The sequence below is a fragment of the Cherax quadricarinatus genome, chromosome 1, assembly GCF_038502225.1.
Source record: "Cherax quadricarinatus isolate ZL_2023a chromosome 1, ASM3850222v1, whole genome shotgun sequence".
Classification (NCBI taxonomy): Eukaryota; Metazoa; Arthropoda; class Malacostraca; order Decapoda; family Parastacidae; genus Cherax; species Cherax quadricarinatus.
In genome coordinates, this window is record NC_091292.1 from 94,469,514 (window position 1) to 94,484,781 (window position 15,268).

Consider the following 15,268-nt stretch of genomic DNA (forward strand, 5'->3'; position numbering starts at 1 on the left):
CTAAAACTTGTAGGCCATTGTGTTAACCACTCGGCCAGCTGGCTCTAAAACAAAGATTTGTCCAACTAGGTATATATACACCACAGGGAGGTTAGCATGGGCCCCACTGTGACCAGGTTTTCACAGAAAAATCCCACACTAGTGTGGCTGTGGCATACTCAAGTCCCTTCAAAGCCGCCATGATTTGTTATGATTTCGTGCCCCTCATGGAAGGTTCCTTGATGTTGGTGAGGGGCTCTTGATTTAGGGAATTGAATCTGTGCTCCAGTTCCCCGAATTAAGCCTGAATGCCTTCCACATCCCCCCCTGGGCGCTGTATAATCCTACGGGTTTAGCGCTTCCCCCTTGATTATAATAATAATATGATTTCGTGAATAAAGATGCTACCTTGCCTATGTGTGGAAGTAGGGAAGGCTTCAGATGTGAGGAACTTGCCTGTATGTGGTGGCACACATGGTTTGTCTGGGTGCTCTGCCCTACTGGTTGCTGTATAGCTAGAACACTCAGAAAAAATGTTTTAACACACTCATAGCATAGGAATCACAGCACTGGCACACACTTGCATAGCATAAGTAGCACCTAGATGCAGATAGATTATCAAACAAGAGTGATAAGTTGAAAGAAGAAATAGCTGAGGTAACCCTAGACATTGTAGCTATCACAAGAAACAAAGCTAACAGAAATATCAGATGCCTTATTTCCAGCAGGATATAAAGTGATGAAGTAAACAGGAAACAGGTAAGGTGGGGGAGTAACACTGTTATAAGAAATCAGTGGAGTTTTATATAGGTGAGAGGGATAAACAGACAAGAAGGAAAACCCCTCATAATGGGCTTAGTCAAGACTAGGGGACCAAAAGTAGTTGCAGAGATACACAACCCACCGCACCTAACAATAGGAGACCAAAGCTGGAGTATGAAGACAACAGTGATGGTTGACATCATAGCAAAAGTAACTAGGAGTGCACATAGGGCTAAAGTAAAGCTACCTATCATGGGTGACCAACTTCAAAAACATATTTAGGAGAACTGTGACCCATATATGATACCAGAAACATAGAGGGCTAAGTTGACAGAGGTGATTTAGAAAAATTTTTTTGAGATGGGACACCGGCACTGCCACCTACACCTTTACCATCATACCACCTTTTTGCTGCTGGCTTTCATCCCCCACCAAACCCCTCCACCTCGTGCCTGCACCCCTCCATTGTTCAGTCTCCACCTCCCATGCCAGTATTTCCCCAATCCCTACCCCAGCCCACACGAAACCCCTCACCCCAACTATTCTAGCCTCTCCTACCTAACCCCTCCTGAGTACACCCCAACTGCATTAACCCCTCCTTTATAACCCTCATAAAGTTGCTAAGAGTGCAACAACTGAACAATAAGGCACCTCCATCTGCTTGCAGAGAAGTAGATGAGAGATCTTTGACTGACACGCACAGAGCTACAATCACATTATAATTTTTTTAAGTGTAAGACTTAAAAAAAAATTTGGTTGCCCTTTTTTGGGTGTAAGGAACGTAACCCTATTTTTCCCATATGTATTCAATTCATTTTACTCAATTTTTCATTACATGTCATTTTCAAGAATATAACTACCATGTTAACCGATGGTTAACTATTTATATAGTAGAACCTCAAATTTCGAGCTTAATCTGTTCCAGGAGTTAGTTCTAAATTCGAAAAGTTTGAAAAGCGAAGCAATATTTCCCATAAGAAATAATGGAAATACAATTAATCCGTTCCAGAAACCCAAAAATATTCACAAAAAAATACATTTTATAGAGATTAATTATAGTTTTACATACACACAACAAATATAGTGTACAATTATATATTAATAAATTTAAATATATAAAATAACATTTTTACTTACCTTTATTGAAGATTGGTGATGGCATCTGGAAGATAAGGAGGAAGAGAGAGGGAGTTGGGGTTAGTGTTTGGAAGGGGAATCCCCCTCCATAAGGACTTTAGGTATCAAAGCCCTCTCTGGGGTTACTTCCCTTCTCTATCTTTTAACCCTTAAACGGTCCAAACGTATACAGTATATATGTTCACTCGCGTAGCGCCCCAAATTTTTTGAGGAGAAAAAAATCTTTTCTTTTAAAAGGAAAAAAGAGCATATGTTACCCAGGCATGCCCAATTATTTTAATATGGCGCATAGTGAGTGCGCACACCCATTCTCTCATGTCTAGGTGACTCAGGCTTATTGTGGCAATGTTGAATGAATGACAAAGAAAACGTATATATACGTTTGGGGTGCTACGCACATGAACGTATATATACGTTTGGACCGTTTAAGGGTTAATGCCACTAGGACCAGCCTGAGAGTCACTGGACCCATCTCACAAAATAACTGTCCACAGTCCTCTGTTTCTGGCACCTCTAAGATTTTCCTATTTCCTTCTTCGCATCTATGGTGTTTCTCACTTTTTTTTTTATCACAGGGGTACCACTAGTAAGTTTCTTTGGGCCTATGGTAGCTTATTTCACAGTACCACAAGCACTAAACACAGTGAATTAATCATAAAATGTTTGAATGAGACCGCAGGTTAGTGTTCACTCAAGCATCAACAAAGCCGGACTGGCTCACGGCGCCTGCACAGGGACGTGGACAGAGCAGGCTGGAGGAAAGGTCCGGTACACGGCGGTTCAAAAATAGGGGCAAGTTCGATAATAGGGACAAAGTTGGTTCGAAAAAAGCGGTTGATTTTCGAAGAGTTCGATAAGCGATACGTTCGAAATTTGAGGTTCCACTGGAGAGACCTGGAGTTTACCTGGAGAGAGTTTCGGGGGTCAACGCCCCCGCGGCCCGGTCTGTGACCAGGCCTCCTGGTGGATCAGCGCCTGATCAACCAGGCTGTTGCTGCTGGCTGCACGCAAACCAACGTACGAGCCACAGCCCGGCTGATCAGGAACTGACTTTAGGTGCTTGTCCAGTGCCAGCTTGAAGACTGCCAGGGGTCTGTTGGTAATCCCCCTTATGTGTGCTGGGAGGCAGTTGAACAGTCTCGGGCCCCTGACACTTATTGTATGGTCTCTTAACGTGCTAGTGACACCCCTGCTTTTCATTGGGGGGATGGTGCATCGTCTGCCAAGTCTTTTGCTTTCGTAGTGAGTGATTTTCGTGTGCAAGTTCGGTACTAGTCCCTCTAGAATTTTCCAGGTGTATATAATCATGTATCTCTCCCTCCTGCATTCCAGGGAATACAGGTTTAGAAACCTCAAGCGCTCCCAGTAATTGAGGTGTTTTATCTCCGTTATGCGCGCCGTGAAAGTTCTCTGTACATTTTCTAGGTCGGCAATTTCACCTGCCTTGAAAGGTGCTGTTAGAGTGCTGCAATATTCCAGCCTAGATAGAACAAGTGACCTGAAGAGTGTCATCATGGGCTTGGCCTCCCTAGTTTTGAAGGTTCTCATTATCCATCCTGTCATTTTTCTAGCAGATGCGATTGATACAATGTTATGGTCCTTGAAGTTGAGATCCTCCGACATAATCACTCCCAGGTCTTTGACGTTGGTGTTTCGCTCTATTTTGTGGCCAGAATTTGTTTTGTACTCTGATGAAGATTTAATTTCCTCATGTTTACCATATCTGAGTAATTGAAATTTCTCATCGTTGAACTTCATATTGTTTTCTGCAGCCCACTGAAAGATTTGGTTGATGTCCGCCTGGAGCCTTGCAGTGTCTGCAATGGAAGACACTGTCATGCAGATTCGGGTGTCATCTGCAAAGGAAGACACGGTGCTGTGGCTGACATCCTTGTCTATGTCGGATATGAGGATGAGGAACAAGATGGGAGCTAGTACTGTGCCTTGTGGAACAGAGCTTTTCACCGTAGCTGCCTCGGACTTTACTCTGTTGACGACTACTCTCTGTGTTCTGTTAGTGAGGAAATTATAGATCCATCGACCGACTTTTCCTGTTATTCCTTTAGCGCGCATTTTGTGCGCTATTACGCCATGGTCACACTTGTCGAAGGCTTTTGCAAAGTCTGTATATATTACATCTGCATTCTTTTTGTCTTCTAGTGCATTTAGGACCTTGTCGTAATGATCCAGTAGTTGAGACAGACAGGAGCGACCTGTTCTAAACCCATGTTGCCCTGGGTTGTGTAACTGATGGGTTTCTAGATGGGTGGTGATCTTGCTTCTTAGGACCCTTTCAAAGATTTTTATGATATGGGATGTTAGTGCTATTGGTCTGTAGTTCTTTGCTGTTGCTTTACTGCCCCCTTTGTGGAGTGGGGCTATGTCTGTTGTTTTTAGTAACTGAGGGACGACCCCCGTGTCCATGCTCCCTCTCCATAGGATGGAAAAGGCTCGTGATAGGGGCTTCTTGCAGTTCTTGATGAACACAGAGTTCCATGAGTCTGGCCCTGGGGCAGAGTGCATGGGCATGTCATTTATCGCCTGTTCGAAGTCATTTGGCGTCAGGATAACATCGGATAGGCTTGTGTTAATCAAATTTTGTGGCTCTCTCATAAAAAATTCATTTTGATCTTCGACTCTGTCTGGTTAGCGGCTTGCTAAAAACTGAGTCATATTGGGACTTGAGTAGCTCACTCATTTCCTTGCTGTCATCTGTGTAGGACCCATCTTGTTTAAGTAGGGGCCCAATACTGGACGTTGTTCTCGATTTTGATTTGGCATAGGAGAAGAAATACTTTGGGTTTCTTTCGATTTCATTTATGGCTTTTAGTTCTTCCCGCGATTCCTGACTCCTAAAGGATTCTTTTAGCTTAAGTTCGATGCTTGCTATTTCTCTGACCAGTGTCTCCCTGCGCATTTCAGATATATTGACCTCTTTTAGCCGCTCTGTTATTCTTTTCCGTCGCCTGTAAAGGGAGCGCCTGTCTCTTTCTATTTTACATCTACTCCTCCTTTTTCTTAGAGGAATAAGCCTTGTGCATACATCGAGTGCCACCGAGTTAATCTGTTCTAGGCATAAGTTTGGGTCTGTGTTGCTTAGTATATCTCCCCAGCTTATATCGGTTAGGACTTGGTTTACTTGGTCCCACTTTATGTTTTTGTTATTGAAGTTGAATTTGGTGAATGCTCCCTCGTGACTAGTCTCATTTTGTCGGTCTGGGGCTCCACGCATACATGTCTGAACCTCAATTATGTTGTGATCTGAGTATATTGTTTTTGATATGGTGACATTTCTTATCAGATCATCATTGTTAGTGAAGATGAGGTCTAGTGTATTCTCCAGTCTAGTAGGCTCTATTATTTGCTGGTTTAAATTGAATTTTGTGCAGAGATTTAAAAGCTCGTGTGAGTGTGAGTTTTCATCAGAGCTGCCTCCTGGTGTTATTACTGCAACAATATTATTTGCTATATTCCTCTGTAGTATTTCATTTTATTAACACGTCGGCCAATTCCCAACAAGGCAGGGTGACCCGAAAAAGAAAAACTTTCATCATTCACTCCATCACTGTCTTGCCAGAAGGGTGCTTTACACTACAGTTATAAAACTGCAACATTAACACCCCTCCTCCAGAGTGTAGACACTGTACTTCCCATCTCCAGGACTCAAGTCTGGCCTGCCGGTTTGGATGAATCCCTTCATAAATGTTACTTTGCTCACACTCCAACAGCACGCTAAGTATTAAAAACCATTTGTCTCTATTCACTCCTATCAAATACGCTCATGCACGCTTGTTGGAAGTCCAAGCCCCTCGCACACAAAACCCTTCCTAGGCCGACCCCTACCCTGCCTTCCCTCCACTACAGATTTATACATTCTCGAAGTCATTCTGTTTTGTTCTATTCTCTCTACATGTCCGAACCACCTCAACAACCCCTCCTCAGCCCTCTGGATAACAGTTTTGGTAATCCCACACATTCTCCTAATTTCCAAACTATGAATTCTCCGCATTATATTCACACCACACACTGCCCTCAGACATGACATCTCCACTGCCTCCAGCCTTCTTGTTGCAACATTCACAACCCATGCTTCACACCCATACAAGAGTGTTGGTACAACTATACTCTCATTCCTCTCTCTGCTTCCACGGACAAAGTTCTTCGTCTCACAGACTCCTAAGTGCACCACTCACCCTTTTTCCCTCATCAATTCTGTGATTCACCTCATCCTTCATAGACCCATCTGCTAACACGTCCACTCCTAAATATCTGAATAGTCTCCATAGTCCTCCATAGTCTCTCCCTCCAATTTGATATCAAGTCTTTCGTCACCTAATCTTTTTATCCTCATAACCTTACTCTTTCCTATATTCACTTTTAATTTTCTTCTTTTACATGCCCTACCAAATTCATCTACCAACCTCTGCGACTTCTCTTCAGAATCTCCCAAAAGCACCATGTCATTTAACTCCACACCTCTTGCCAAGACTCTAGCATTCACTTCTCTTACAACCCCATCTATATAAATAAAATCTGATTCCAACAAGATTATCCAAATTATCCAAAAGCTTACACTGCTATTGATAAAAGTATGACTCACCTTAATAAGGATGTGGAAAGTTGGAGGAAAGATAAATATAAATGGTGTCACTAGCAGGCCACCCACCAATTCAATGGCAACTCCAAAATGTGGAATAGATTCACATATGAAAAGAACCAGAAGCATGACTGTAGTTCGAAGACAGATGCGCCTCCAACCAAACTCTGAAACATTGTGAATGTTTGTAAATACTGTGCAGAAGCATAATTATAACTGTCTAATGAAGAGAAACTCAGACTGTTGCATATACAGTGGAACCTTGGCTTACGAGTGCCCCACCATATGAGTTTTTCAGGATATGAGCAGTCGCTCAGTCGATTTTTGGTTCTGGATACGAGCCAAAATTCAGGATGCGAGCTTTTCCCTCAAGGGCGGTTCCTTGATGCTGGTGAGGGGTTCTTGATCTAGGGAATTCTATCTGTGTTCCAGTTCCCTAAATTAAGCTTGAATACCTTCCATCTCCTCCCCCCCCCACAGGTGCTGCATAATCCTACGGGTTTAGCGCTTCCCTGGAGTTTACGTAATATAATAATACACTCTTCCACCCAACCAATCACAGTAGGAGTCCCACAAGGAAGCACCCTTGGACCACTCCTCTTTCTCATCTACGTCAATGATCTACCATATGCATCACAGCTACTCAAACCCATATTATTTGCAGATGACACTACATATGTCTTTTCCCACCCAAACACAGTCATACTAGCAAACACAGTCAATGCTGAATTACAGAAAATATCTGCCTGGATGATGACTAACAAACTTACCCTGAACACTGATAAAACCTATTTCATTCAGTTTGGAAACAAAGCTGCAAATGATCCAATTAACATAACGCTAAATGGATCATCAGTCACAAGACTCTCAGAGGGAAAATTCCTAGGTATCCACCTTGACAGCAGCCTTAAGTTCTGGACACACATACAACAAATCACCCAGAAAATCTCCAAGACTGTAGGCATACTATCAAAGATAAGGTACTACGTTCCACATCAAAACTGAAACAATCACTTTGAACCTTTTATCCATTGTTGACAGGAATAAAATCAAATCATTGTTTTCACAAAAAGTATTTTCGAATATAAATATATCTTTGTATTATACAAATTTTGATTCATTCATAATTAATATTCTACTGTACAACTATGAAATAATTACTATCCTACTGTACAACTATGATATACTCCTTAGTTAAGTAGACTTTAAGCCAATAATGTTAAGTTGGCCCATAATGCCTAGGCATAATAGAGGCTCTCTTTGCATTGCAACCCACTATTGTAAATATAAAATCTCAATGTACTGTTTGCAAAGACAAAAATAAATAAATAAATATAATAATAATATAATATAATAACAAGTGAGCTTCAGAATGCCACCACGAGATGACAGAGTACCATAACAAAGCTCAGAGCGGGCGCGGGAATGCCCGTCACTACTTGTCACATAATGTCATACGTATTTTATTCATTCTAGAGTGTATATCAGGTTTCTATGTTATTTATATTGTTTATCATGTCATAGTAGATGAATTGTGATAATAACAAGTGAGCTTCAGAATGCCACCACGAGATGGCAGAGTGAGTAGAGGTCGGCCATCACTAATCCAGCATCATTGGGACCTGTAGTGTGCCTGATTAGTGAGTTTGTCGGATTACAGAGTGGTTATGTTAGAATACATTTAATTAACCTATCAGTACAGACACTTTTTGCTACATCTTCTTCATTTTCATCACTGTTTTCTCCTCCACTGGCTTGCTGCTGTGGATTTACAACCATCTGCACAATTTCTGAGTCAGTATAATGATGGAATTTGAGTCAGTATAATGATTTGAATCAGTATAACGAAATTTGAAATTATGCTAGCCGAATTTAGTGCCGGATTACTGATGGAACATGATAACTGATTGCCGGATTAGTGATGGCCGACCTGTACCACAACAACACTCAGAGTGGGAGCGGGAATGGCCGCCACCACTTGTCACATAACGACATACATATTTTATTCATTCTAGAGTATATATCAGCTTTCTATGTTATTTATATTGCTTATTATGTCATATTAGATGAATTCTGATAGATACATAAGCCGTAGAGTTGATATTAGCGTTATATTGAAGTATATTTTGTCCTGCCTTCTGAGAGCAGGAATTCCGCCAGAACGGATTAATGGCATTTCAATTAATTTAAATGAGGAAAACTGACTCAGCACATCAGCAAATCGGGATACGAGCTAGATTATGAAATAGATTAAACTCATAAGCCGAGGTTACACTGTATGTACATAGGTACAATTCATACAAAACAGTCTGTAAATAGACAACTACAAAATTCAGTGAAAGGGAGCCTACTTGCTTATCCTATTCTTTTTAAAGAAAAAATCTTGGTCAGGCTCTTTAGATTGTGAAGTGGTAAACTATGTCACTAAAAGTCAGTAAAGTTAGCCATGGAAGTATGACAAAGGCTGCCAACGAGGGCCAAGCTTTAATTATAGACATTTCTGGATAAAATGTACGTCATAAAGCTTGTCTCAAGCACACAATCCCAACAAGTTTAGAATTATCATGAGTATATTGTCCCAAATGAAATATACACATAAAGGCTTGTCCCTGTGTGCAGGTGCTCTTGACCCCTACAGGTTTAATATTTCCCAATGAATATAATAATTATTCCTGTGTGTTATTTCACAGTTAGGCACATTAAATTCAAGACTAAAGTAGGTCATGCTCCTTCTGTGGGCAGACAGTTTCCTAAAAAGGACGTGAAGTCTCTATTGATACTTTCTGGGATTTTAAGATAAGATAAGATAAGATTTCGTTCGGATTTTTAACCCCGGAGGGTTAGCCACCCAGGATAACCCAAGAAAGTCAGTGCGTCATCGAGGACTGTCTAACTTATTTCCATTGGGGTCCTTAATCTTGTCCCCCAGGATGCGACCCACACCAGTCGACTAACACCCAGGTACCTATTTGCTGCTAGGTGAACAGGACAACAGGTGTATTATTAGCTAGTGAAGTGAATATTGGTTTTATTGGCTACTGAAGCTGTTGAGGTGCTATCCACAGCAGCTATTAACAGAACTCCAAAACTTATGTATCACTAAAATAGATTTTTTATACATCCCTTGTTTAGCTAATGGCAATACCCAACTAACACCATGGAGCTCTTTCCAATTCCTCAAAAATGTTGAAAATGTACGCACTTGAAAATCGGGGATCCACTGTATTATCATCATTATTATTATTATATACATCCCCAACCTCTACCTCACAGCCCCAAAATATATATATATAAAAAAAAAAACATTCTCTACTCTGAAGTCTGATATCTGCTCTGAACTTGAATAAACTCACTTTGGATGCCCTACTTTTCACCCTCTTACCTGGAGTTTACCTGGAGAGAGTTTCGGGGGTCAATGCCCCCGCGGCCCGGTCTGTGACCAGGCCTCCTGGTGGATCAGCGCCTGATCAACCAGGCTGTTGCTGCTGGCTGCACGCAAACCAACGTACGAGCCACAGCCCGGCTGATCAGGAACTGACTTTAGGTGCTTGTCCAGTGCCAGCTTGAAGACTGCCAGGGGTCTGTTGGTAATCCCCCTTATGTGTGCTGGGAGGCAGTTGAACAGTCTCGGGCCCCTGACACTTATTGTATGGTCTCTTAACGTGCTAGTGACACCCCTGCTTTTCATTGGGGGGATGGTGCATCGTCTGCCAAGTCTTTTGCTTTCGTAGTGAGTGATTTTCGTGTGCAAGTTCGGTACTAGTCCCTCTAGGATTTTCCAGGTGTATATAATCATGTATCTCTCCCTCCTGCGTTCCAGGGAATACAGGTTTAGAAACCTCAAGCGCTCCCAGTAATTGAGGTGTTTTATCTCCGTTATGCGCGCCGTGAAAGTTCTCTGTACATTTTCTAGGTCGGCAATTTCACCTGCCTTGAAAGGTGCTGTTAGAGTGCAGCAATATTCCAGCCTAGATAGAACAAGTGACCTGAAGAGTGTCATCATGGGCTTGGCCTCCCTAGTTTTGAAGGTTCTCATTATCCATCCTGTCATTTTTCTAGCAGATGCGATTGATACAATGTTATGGTCCTTGAAGGTGAGATCCTCCGACATAATCACTCCCAGGTCTTTGACGTTGGTGTTTCGCTCTATTTTGTGGCCAGAATTTGTTTTGTACTCTGATGAAGATTTAATTTCCTCATGTTTACCATATCTGAGTAATTGAAATTTCTCATCGTTGAACTTCATATTGTTTTCTGCAGCCCACTGAAAGATTTGGTTGATGTCCGCCTGGAGCCTTGCAGTGTCTGCAATGGAAGACACTGTCATGCAGATTCGGGTGTCATCTGCAAAGGAAGACACGGTGCTGTGGCTGACATCCTTGTCTATGTCGGATATGAGGATGAGGAACAAGATGGGAGCTAGTACTGTGCCTTGTGGAACAGAGCTTTTCACCGTAGCTGCCTCGGACTTTACTCTGTTGACGACTACTCTCTGTGTTCTGTTAGTGAGGAAATTATAGATCCATCGACCGACTTTTCCTGTTATTCCTTTAGCGCGCATTTTGTGCGCTATTACGCCATGGTCACACTTGTCGAAGGCTTTTGCAAAGTCTGTATATATTACATCTGCATTCTTTTTGTCTTCTAGTGCATTTAGGACCTTGTCGTAGTGATCCAGTAGTTGAGACAGACAGGAGCGACCTGTTCTAAACCCATGTTGCCCTGGGTTGTGTAACTGATGGGTTTCTAGATGGGTGGTGATCTTGCTTCTTAGGACCCTTTCAAAGATTTTTATGATATGGGATGTTAGTGCTATTGGTCTGTAGTTCTTTGCTGTTGCTTTACTGCCCCCTTTGTGGAGTGGGGCTATGTCTGTTGTTTTTAGTAACTGAGGGACGACCCCCGTGTCCATGCTCCCTCTCCATAGGATGGAAAAGGCTCGTGATAGGGGCTTCTTGCAGTTCTTGATGAACACAGAGTTCCATGAGTCTGGCCCTGGGGCAGAGTGCATGGGCATGTCATTTATCGCCTGTTCGAAGTCATTTGGCCTTAGGATAACATCGGATAGGCTTGTGTTAATCAAATTTTGTGGCTCTCTCATAAAAAATTCATTTTGATCTTCGACTCTCAGTCTGGTTAGCGGCTTGCTAAAAACTGAGTCATATTGGGACTTGAGTAGCTCACTCATTTCCTTGCTGTCATCTGTGTAGGACCCATCTTGTTTAAGTAGGGGCCCAATACTGGGCGTTGTTCTCGATTTTGATTTGGCATAGGAGAAGAAATACTTTGGGTTTCTTTCGATTTCATTTATAGCTTTTAGTTCTTCCCGCGATTCCTGACTCCTAAAGGATTCTTTTAGCTTAAGTTCGATGCTTGCTATTTCTCTGACCAGTGTCTCCCTGCGCATTTCAGATATATTGACCTCTTTTAGCCGCTCTGTTATTCTTTTCCGTCGCCTGTAAAGGGACCGCCTGTCTCTTTCTATTTTACATCTACTCCTCCTTTTTCTTAGAGGAATAAGCCTTGTGCATTTTAGGTATTCTACCTCAGAATTTGGATCTTCTCAATTTTTGTTTTGATCCAGGGAACCATATTTGGATTGAACCTGATTCCCTCCCATTCCCCAGGGCCTGTATGATTTTATTTATTTATTTAGTAATTTAAGCATACATACAGAGGTACAAAAAATACAGGTAAGAGCAGCATGCCAAAGCCACTTATATGCATAGCATTACGGGCTGGCTTAAAATTAACTTAAAATTAACTAAGCAATGATGAAATCTGTGATAAAACATTATTGTAAACGGATAACTATAAAGCACAAATGAGTATTACAAAGACAGGTCATATGGTTGCTTGCATTGCTGTACATTCAGTCGAATGGAGTATTCTGTTAGGTAGTGTATTTAAAAAAATAATAAAGTTAGATTGGGTCCTAGGTTTAACATTTGTGTGATATAATTGTGAGTAACATATAGGATATGCAATTTATAAGGTTCAGTTAATTCAGTATTTATTTGGTTTTGAGTGAGTAAGTGATCTTTGAGAAGAGACTTGAATTGAATTTATAAACAGGTAGTGTTTCTTTTATATTTACAGGTAATGAATTCCAGATTTTAGGGCCTTTTATGTGCATTGAGTTTTTGCATAGCGTGAGATGGACACGAGGAACATCAAAGAGTGATCTGTGCCTTGTGTTATGGTCATGTGTTCTGTTGAGGTTGGCAAGGAGATGTTTGAGGGGAGGGTTAATATCAGAGTTAAGTGTTCTATGTATGTAATAGGTGCAATAATAAGTATGGATGTTTTGTATGGTGAGTAGGTTGAGTGTTTTGAATATTGGTGGAGTGTGTTGCCTGTAGTGAGAATTTGTTATCATTCTAACTGCAGCCTTTTGTTGGGTAATTAGTGGTCTGAGATGGTTAATTGTTGTTGAGCCCCATGCACAAATTCCATAGGTGAGATAGGGGTAAATAAGAGAGTGATAAAGGGCCAGGAGGGCTGACTGTGGAACATAGTACCGTATCTTCGATAGTATGCCTACAGTCTTGGAAATTTTCTTAGAAATTTGTTGTATATGTGTATGAAATTTGAGTCTATTATCGAGGTGGATTCCTAGGAATTTTCCCTCTGTTAGCTTTGTGATAGGTGATCCGTTTATTGTTATGTTAAGAGGTACATCTGTAGCTCTGTTACCAAACTGAATGAAGTAGGTTTTGTCAATGTTTAGTGTAAGTTTGTTAGTCCTCATCCAGGTAGATATTTTCTGTAATTCGGTGTTTACAGTATTGGCTAGCGTGACTGGGCTCGGGTGAGAGAAGACGTATGTAGTGTCATCTGCAAATAGTGTGGGTTTGAGTAATTGCGAAGCATTTGGTAGGTCATTTATGTATAGGAGAAAGAGAAGAGGGCCAAGGACACTTCCCTGTGGGACACCAGCTGTAATTGGTTGTGCGGAAGAGCTTGCCCCATTTGCGTACACATATTGGCTTCTGTTGCTGAGGTAAGACTTGAGGGAGTGCCCTCTAATACCATAATGAATACCTAATGAAACACCACTACATCCCACTGACACAGCTAACAAGATAAACGACTTCTTCTCAAACATAGGATCTAATCTCGCCAGTAAAATCCCACATACCAATGCCCATGCCGGGGACTACCTAGATGGAAATTTCCCTAATTCCTTCTATCTTGCACCAACTGAGCCCACGGAAGTCATTGAGATCATAAAGTCACTTAAAAATAACTCGGGGAATCTGTCTCATGTCCCACCATTACTGTACAAGCGAGCGGCCCATGTCCTTTCGCATGCTATTTCATTACTTTTTAACAAGTCAATAGAGACTAGCACCTTCCCGAAACTACTCAAGATGGCAAGGGTTACACCAATACATAAAGGTGGTGACCCTACAGACTTAAACAACTATAGGCCAATATCTAACTTACCATTGCTATCCAAAATCTTTGAGAAACTTGTGCACAGGAGACTGTATTCATTTATAACGGCTCAAAACATAACCCCTGCCAGTTTGGATTCAGGAAAAATAAAAGCACTAATGATGCAATCATAAAAATGCTAGATCTGCTTTACACTGCACTGGAAAATAAGGAATATCCACTAGGAATTTTTATTGACCTAAGAAAAGCTTTTGACACAGTAAACCACGAAATCCTACTCCATAAACTTGACCACTACGGTATAAGAGGCCATGCGCTTGCTTATTTCAAATCTTACATTACTAATAGGTATCAGTACGTCACCATTAAAGACACAGCATCAGCAACACGGCCACTTGATACTGGAGTTCTGCAGGGAAGTGTCCTTGGTCCCCTGCTCTTCCTCATATACATCAATGACCTACCAAACGTATCCCAACACCTAAAACCCATTCTGTTTGCTGATGACACGACTTATGTCATCTCTCACCCTAATCTTGCCACCCTTAACACCATTGTGAATGAGGAGCTGATTAAAATATCGACTTGGATGACAGCCAACAAACTTACGCTTAACACTGACAAAACTTACTATATTATGTTTGGTAGCAGAGCAGGAGATGCACAAATTAACATTAAGATTGACAACACTCTAATTACCAGAAATAATGGGGGAAAATTCTTAGGCTTATACCTTGACAATAACCTGAATTTCAGCACCCATATCCAGCATATAGCCAAAAAAGTATCCAAAACGGTTGGGATCCTCTCCAAGATACGATACTACGTGCCGCAAAATGCCCTTCTCACACTATACCACTCACTTATTTATCCATACCTCACCTATGCTATTTGTGCTTGGGGATCAACTGCAGCAACACACCTAAAGTCAATAATAACCCAACAAAAAGCTGCAGTAAGAATAATCACTAAATCCCATCCCTGGCAGCACACCCCCCCCCACTCTTCAAAGATCTAAACTTACTCCCAGTTCAGTACATCCACACTTACTACTGTGCAATCTATATCTACAGGGCCTTAAACTCTAATATCAACCTTGACCTTAAACGCTTTCTTGATAGTTGTGACAGAACCCACAGGCATAACACCAGAAACAAACATCTCTACGACATTCCCCGTGTCCGACTAAACCTTTACAAAAATTCAATGTATGTCAAAGGCCCTAAAATCTGGAATACCCTACCTGAGAACTCTAGAACTGCAGACACATTCATCACCTTCAAAACTACCATTAGAAAACATCTTATCTCCCTGATACACCCCGTCAACTAACTTCACGAATACCACCTGGTGGTTCACACTTACACTCGCTCACTCATTTGACCATAAACA

General features: G+C 41.5%; 1 protein-coding gene across 7 annotated transcripts in view; it reads right to left on the reverse strand.

Annotated features, from left to right (window-relative positions):
• Positions 1-15,268, reverse strand: part of LOC128689855 (uncharacterized) — a 483,205-nt gene that overhangs the window by 13,998 nt on the left and 453,939 nt on the right. For all 7 annotated transcript variants that reach the window (XM_070084552.1, XM_070084518.1, XM_070084526.1 and 4 more), the window contains one exon: positions 6,479-6,642. In XM_070084552.1, coding sequence (XP_069940653.1) covers positions 6,479-6,642 — 164 coding nt within the window. The remainder of the gene's footprint in view (positions 1-6,478; positions 6,643-15,268) is intronic.